General features: G+C 34.7%; 1 protein-coding gene across 1 annotated transcript; it reads right to left on the reverse strand.

Moving 5' to 3' along the window:
- Nucleotides 1-677: 677 nt before the first annotated feature.
- Nucleotides 678-7934, reverse strand: LOC137641122 (carbohydrate sulfotransferase 1-like). The gene is made up of 4 exons (XM_068373565.1): nt 7875-7934; nt 6952-7052; nt 3750-3872; nt 678-1002 (listed from the first exon to the last, which is right to left on the reverse strand). Exons 1-4 carry the CDS (start codon nt 7932-7934, stop codon nt 678-680), a joined length of 609 nt encoding a protein of 202 aa, XP_068229666.1.
- Between the last annotated feature and the right edge of the window lie 284 nt (nt 7935-8218).

An 8218-nucleotide genomic window follows, 5' to 3' on the forward strand; every position in this document is an offset into this window, starting at 1 on the left:
ACAGAATCAAAAGCTTTTTCATAGTATATATATGTATATATATATATATATATATATATATATATTATATATATATATATATATATTTATATATATATATATATATATATATGTATATATCTACATATATATTTATTTATGCATATATACATATATATATATATATATATATATATATATAAATTATAATTTTTTTAGAATTATTGTGTGTCGCATAATCAAATTGGTCTTGTGCAGAAGGCAGGCTGTTGTGTGCCATATATTGTATCGAATCAGTTTTTATGCGATTATCTTATTTTTCGTAAGCTATAAGCATCTTTAAAATGCAAGTATTGTATTTTGCATTGCCCTAACCTTTGTTCGCCAAGTAACAGTGTCCTTACACTTTGTTGGCAAAATAAGTTTGTACTTGATTACTTTCTGTAAAATCTCTTCTAGGTTATATATGACTAATATCTTTTAACGTTTTTACTAATCTTAATATGTTTTATACTCTCTATTCATTACTTGGACATGGTTTATTTGCTGTTTCCGTATTTCTTTACAAACTAGGTTACTTTCACTGTTGGAGCCTTAGGACTTGTAGCATTCTGCATTTCCAAACAAGAGTTGTAGCTTGGGTAACAATAATAATAATAATTTAGTTACTCATTAACAAACATCAGATCCATCCATCTCTACGAAGCATCTGACACTATTAAGGGCAAAGACAGATTACGTAGTTCTGACTCAGAGTCAAAGAAACGAAGACCCTGTTTAGAGATGACCTCGGCGCACGTCTCCTGGATATAGCGAATGATCTCGAAGGGGTTCTGTGACCGCCACTCATCCACCATGGCTGTGGCGTTCTTCCTGATGCCGTAGAAGTTATCCTGTTCGGTAATGTTCGGCTTGAGAGTGTCCAGTTGAGCTTGACTCACTGGAAGGTTCAAGAATGTCATGATTTCCCGTAACCCTCGATTAGGGTTCTTGTTGATTCGCTCGTACTGGTATACCTTGAATCTGGCGGAAGAAGAAATGCAATTTTAGACAGTCTTGCCTTCGGAAGTTTGTGGAAGTCGTTAATGAAGTTTTCGTTTGTCATTTTAACTTCACAAACACACACGGGAATCGATATGTTCATCAGGGATATTATTATTATTATTATTATTATTATTATTATTATTATTATTGTTGTTGTTGTTGTTGTTGTTGTTATTATTAACCAAGCTATAACTTCTTTGGAAAAGCTAAATGGTGCTAGGCCAAGGGCTCCAAAATGTTAATTATCCAAAGTATTATAATTATTATTATTATTGTTATGATAATAATAATAATAATAATAATAATAATAATAATAATAATAATAATAATAATAATAATAATAATAATAAGTAAAGTAATTAAGGGAAAAGAAAATTAAATATATACAGTGTAAGTAATTACTCTATGATTAAAATTGTTGCGAGGAAGCTGTTCACAAACAAACACACACAAATAGGGACGAAAACGTAACCTTCCCACTTCGTTGGCGGAGGTAAAAAGTTTGAACTTATGAAGTTTAAAGCCTTAAAGGCCGCTCATGAATGGCAGAGACAAGGGACAGTGACATTGGCCTATCGAGCAGGACTATATGCTAGAGATTGACCATATAAACATATGAGTAACGCTCAAGACACCTCTTCACCCAAGCTAGGACTAAGGAGGGCCAAGCAATGGCTGCTAATGACTCAGCAAATAGACCTATAGCCTCCCCCCAAACGATCCTATCCTTAGCTCAGAAGGATGGTGAAGTTTCAGCGAGCAAAGAAACGAACGAGTTTGAGAGGGACTCGAACCTCAGTCTGGCGTTCACCAGCCAGGGACGTTACCACATCGGCCACCACATTGATTCAACTGCCTTATTAAGAAGATCATTCCACAATTTGGTCACAGCTGGAATAAAATATCTAGAATACTGTGTAGGGTTGTGTCTCATGATGGAGAAGGCATGGGTGTTAGAATTAACTGGATTCTATCCTATACTACGTACAGGATGGGACAGTCTGGGAATATCTGAATGCAGTGGATGGTCAGAATTATGAAAAATCTAATACATGCATAAAAAACCCAATGAAAAATTTAATACACCGCAAGTTTTTATCCAATAATCAAGATGAGAGTCTGCAGCTGAAGACCAGAAAGGAGAACAATACTCTAAGCAAAAAAAAGTAAATTGAATAAATTAAAACATTTCCTAAGGATACGTTGACCACCGAACATCTTAAAAGACTTTTTCAATAAGCCAATATTTTATTCAGTGGAAGAAGAAACAGCCTGAATGCCTTTATCAAAAGTAAATTATCAATCAAGAATTATACCTATAGTTTATATATATATATATATATATATATATATTATATATATATATATATATATATATATTGCTCAAGAGGCGTCGTCAATGCAAAGATCTGGATATCGCGGAGCCACTGTCCTCGACCTACTTACAATCAAACTTGGAGTTTTGTTTGGGTTCAGCGTCACACTCGATAATTTGCACCACACACTAATTTTAGTTAGATCTCTTTTAAGGGATTCACCAACCCAGGATCTACATTTAGGAGATGGGAGTTGATGGAAAGATAGTAACATCATCTGAATATGCAACAACCATGTTTTATAGGCCAAACTTCGTACGCGCATATTGTAAGAAAAGTAAAGGGCCGAGAACACTACCCCGAGGAACACCGGACATTACATTCTATAGTTGCTTTGGTGCCCATTAACAACCAATTTCCGTAATCTATTGATTAAATATTCAATAAATATCGTGAGAGAAGACCTCCCTACTCCCAAATTCTCAAGTTTGTAATCAAGGGCCCCCATGATTAACATGATCAAAGGCAGGACTAGAACCAAGGCCAATCCTATGAACTTCCTGACCACAATCGAAGGATTGATGGACAGCATTGGAATTACAAGAGGGGTATCACATGCTCTAGGGCCTTTGCGAAAGCCAAACTGCAAACTAGAGAACAGATGATTACCTTCAGCAAACGTATTTAGACGTTGGAATATTTTATATAAAATTGGAGTTATAGAAATTGGGGGTATTCAGATGGGTCAGAGCTACCACAAACAAATTTCCCCAGTGTTGTTACATTACCACAATTGCAAAAATTGCTTATTGCTAACTTACGATAAAAACAGACAACTTAGGAGTAAAAAAAATCAGATATTCTGCACACTCATAAACATTACCCCCCCCCTCTCTCTCTCTCTCTCTCTCTCTCTCTCTCTCTCTCTCTCTCTCTCTCTCTCTGTTGTTTTATGTTATCGTGTTCTCTGCTGTTGTGTGTGTGTTTGAATATATATATATATATATATATATATATATATATATATATATATATATATATATATATATATACATTTGAATATATGTGTATATATATTTGTATATATATGTAATATATATATATTTATATATATATTTATTTATTCATATTATACATATATATATATATATATATATATATATATATATATATTAGTGTATATTCACATATGCATGATTGTTATATATAATTGTATATATTTATTATTATTATTTTATATATATGTATGTATAAATATATATATATATATATATATATATATATATATATATATATATTTAGATATATATTTATGTATATATAAATAAATGTATATATACTATATATAAATATATTTATATATATATATATATATATATATATATATATATATATATCTTTGCTACTTACTTCCCTGGAAACATTTCTTGTAGTTCATCGGCAACTTTCAGGTTCTCTTTCAATATGTCACAAACTGTTTCGGTGTCTGAGCATGATTTATCCTGGCACCACCATGGGTACTTCAGACGAGACCTACGAAAATGAGAAATTTTTATTGGTTTTGTTTTCATGCTGTTAGATCCAAGGAAACTTTTAGCTAGGCTCCACAAGGCACTAGAAGAGTTGGAAGACCCAGGCCAACATGTTTAAAGGTCGCTCATGAATGGCAGAGGCAAGGGACAGTGACATTTCCCTATCAAGCAGGATAATGCCCTAGAGACTGACCATATATACATATGGTCAGCGCCCAAGCCCGCTCTCCACCCAAGGTAGGACCAAGGGGGGCCAGGCAATGGCTGCTGATGACTCAGCAGATAGACCTATAGGCTCCCCCAAACCCCCCATCCTTAGCTCACAAGGATGGTGAGGTTGCAGCGACCAAAGTAGCTAATGAGTTTGAGCGGGACTTGAACCCCAGTCTGGCAATCACCAGGCAAGGACGTAACTACCCGGCTACCACAACCTGAGGACTATGAAGCGTGAAGTAGGAGGTGATGAATGGAGAAGTATTTATTGAAAACCTCAAGATAGAGACGACTTGGGAAATCCAACTGAGGCCCTTTATGTCAATAGGCTTAAAAAATGATGATGATGATGGTGGTGGTGAATCATTTGCTCACAGATTTGTCATAGTTTATAAGTGAATGGTGAAATTGATTCATTAGGCTTCGTGATAGTTCACTGATAAGAAACGGACAGTTTAGTGAGAATAAATAGATTTTTTTTTTCTGTGGCATAGTATTTCTTTCCATTGCCATATATACTGTTCAAAGTAAATAATTGCGATCTTAGAATTATTAGACTCGGGTTAATTTTGTCAGTCCGATTAAAGCGATTTTAATATGAAATGTATTCATAAGTTACATTTGATACCTGAATTCTGATTTTGTTATGAAGCGTATTTTGCAATAAAGCGCATTAATACAAATAAGATAAAACAAGTATGTGCAGTTTTTTCTTTGTTATCAGGCTTGGTAAAATTAGTTTGATATGGTATTACATTTTTACAATTCTACGTCTCATTTATTCTTAATATATCATATTGTTACCATTACAAAGTTAAAGAGGCTCATTGGAACTTACGAAATTAACCACAACGGGGTTTTGGATATTTTGATAAGAGAAATTCATATAAAAATGTGCTCATTTTAGATTTTTATTTGTAAAACAGCTTGAGGGAATGATTAACTTTTGACTGGCTGTTCATTTGCATTAATTTTCTTAATGATACTTAGATAAATAATTTGAGATTTTCCTGGTAGTAAGAGAAGGAACCGATAATAGAGAAATGCATAAGAATTATGATGGTCTTCACTTCACTTGAAATTTTCCCTTGCAGATACAGTTGGTACACGGGTTGTGGCGTGTTGAACCAAGGATGGGGAATTTAGGGGAGCCTATACGTGTGTCTGCTGAGTCATCAGCAGCCCTTGCCTGGCCTTCCTTGGTCGTAACGTGGGTGGAGAGCGGGCTTGGGTGCTGATCATACATATATATATGATCGGGTCACTCTCTGTGGATTGTCCTACTCGATAGGGCAATGTCACTGTCCCTTGCCCCTGCCATTCATGAACGGCCTTGAGCCTTTCAACATATCATATTTGGTTTCCCCAGTAGGCAGATAACATTGATAGGTTCTGTTAACTCAGAACAGTGATTCAATTAAAATAGGGTCTGGTCAGATATAATTGGGATTGAAAACTGTTCTTTGATCTGCAATCTGACCAGTCAATGAAGTTTTGTTTTATGGCTTTACACCTAAACTAGCCTACAAAACAGCTCCATAGGCAATAATATAAACAGAGGGTAAATATCTTGTGTAATAATGTAAGGGCAAAAACACCTTGGGCAATAATGTAAACAGTGGGCAAAAACACCTTGCGCAATAATATAAAAAACTGGTAAACACGTTGGGCAACAATTTAAACAATAGGTAAATACCTTTGGCAATAATGTAAACAGCGAATATATTTACTCGATTGTACGTTTTTCCTTTCTTCTAAGGATTTTTTTTTTCTCATTCTCATTTCGGGTCTTCCGCTTCTGATCCTATCTTATTTTGTTGGACAAAACACCCCCTCCCCCTACGCAATGCCCTTATCTCTGCAATCCTTTCCATCTTTAGCCTCTTGTCTAATCAGTAATCAGGCCTTATCATCCATATCCTTCAAACCAAAATTGTTATTTGTTAAGTTCATCCTTTGTGATCTAGATATGAAATTCTCCGGCACCGACGTTGTTAGATTTTTCATAATTTTGACAATCATTTGACTTCAGGTCTAACAGTCTTTCCTTCACCATGAAGCTCAATAATGCACAGTATTTTCGAAGTTTTATTCCAGCTGTGACCAAACTAATTGCAAATACTTGCATGCCTCTATTTATCGTCGTTTTTTTTCCATTATATTTTATACTTTTATGCCACAACGTTTATTCGTTACTTCACTATTTCCTTGCCATATGGGGCTTATGGAGACCTTGGGTTTGTGGTATTATACTCTTTCAATTAGGGTTGCAGCTTGGCTGAATTTAAATTCACATTATACTGCCAGAAGAAATGGGAATAACCTTCCTGTAGATTAATGGCTATCTTGATTAGGCTACCTCGTCTTTTTTTTTTTTTTTTTTTTTTTTTTTTTTTTTTTTTCTAAAATTGGACCCCCAATGCTTGTGGTAGGAGTACTATGTTTCCATTAACACAGTGGTTTATCAGTAGCCTTTATTTCATATTGATCACTGGAACTAAAGCTTCCGCTTTGACATTTTGTCATTTAGTAACCTCTGTTAAATGGTGTCGGGGAATCATTGATGATTATAGTGATTCCTCACTAAAAGCAAAGTCACACCTCATTTTGGTAAATCAGTCGGTGTTCGTAAGCTTCTTATGGCATTAAATCAAGTAAATTGTTTTTAATAAACCGGGGAAGAAAATTATAGTAAACTATAATTTAAAAGACAAAATGCTAAAAAGTTTATAAAGACATAACAGAGAAGACAGAATTTTAACTATTATTAAAGTTAATTATAGCAACTGAATAATGACTAAAGTTACAACAACCAAATAGAATTTGCCTTTTGAAGTAGCTCTACAGCCTTACTTTATTATACTCACATCATTACAGCTCTTGGGTCACGAACTAGATATATAATCTGAATATCTAGAGTCTCATCATTTAGCAAAGGCCTCGCCCATTTCAGTGGTAAACGTATAACCTGAAAATACAAGACAGGAAATCATTCCTTTTTCCAATAATCAAATCCTTACGATTAGTTTATTTTGTAAATAATTAAGTTGATGTTTTAACTGGAATTCTCTGTGACTGTGTTGTCAAAAATTGAATGAGTCAAAAATCTGTTAAGGCATGATATGATCAAGACACACCTTCAAGGCAAATTCTGAGGCACAAAAGGTCAACAATGGTTGTTTTGATTCCCATTAGGGATAAAGATCATAAAATATCCCATTACAGAAATTTCTGGCTCATCACCCAAGAACAATACTCTAAATAGTTTAGCCTTTTGCTACTGTTCTTCATTGATAGGTTCATAGAATAACGTTCTGTGCATGATCTTTATGGTGGCTTTCTTCATGAAGGAACCATAGTTGAGGATAACATGCAATTAGTTTATGTAGAAAATATTTATTTTAATGTTGTTACTGTTCTTTAAAATATTTGATTTTTCCTTGTTTCCTTTCCTTTCCTTACAGTTGGAGCCCCTGGGCTTGTAGCATCCTGCTTTTCCAACTAGGGTTGTATCTTAGCAAGTAACAATGATAGCAATAATCCTCTCTATGCGTAAAGCTACATTAATATAAAAAACCTGATATTACTCCAGAAAGCGCCTCCTTCGATTGTGTTTCAAATATTTCATATTTCTTCTAGTCATATTGTTATTCTGCCGTTCCGCTGATTATTCTAATAGTGATCTATTGTCTTGGTGTTTCATGGTTTTACTGCCTTTTCCAGTGGCACTGAGGCTATTCCATCCCTCTGGTATTTTTGAGCCTCTTCATTTCTAGTCATGAACCCTCACAAGGTCATCAAGGCCCAGAGAACCAGCATCTTCCAATGATGTTCGCAGACTGGGTTTCATGGACACACTAGAATTGACTTCGCGTTCCAGTAAACTGGACCTGAAGAGAATACCACTTTAAGTTTAGTCTCTTTGAATATGACTATTCTTCTATGTTCTGTAGTATCATGTAATCCCGAGGGATTTTTGGTAAACTGCGGGCATTCTGCCTTGATACGTCTCTTTTATCCTTGAAATTATCGCCAAGATCTACCTGCAGGCCCTTCCAAGGCAATTCCTTTAGATCCTTTTGTATATCCTCTGTTTTAAGAAGGATTTGGACTAGCTCATCAGATTCTAGTGCA

The sequence above is a fragment of the Palaemon carinicauda genome, chromosome 5 (genome assembly GCF_036898095.1).
Source record: "Palaemon carinicauda isolate YSFRI2023 chromosome 5, ASM3689809v2, whole genome shotgun sequence".
NCBI classification, from domain to species: domain Eukaryota; kingdom Metazoa; phylum Arthropoda; class Malacostraca; order Decapoda; family Palaemonidae; genus Palaemon; species Palaemon carinicauda.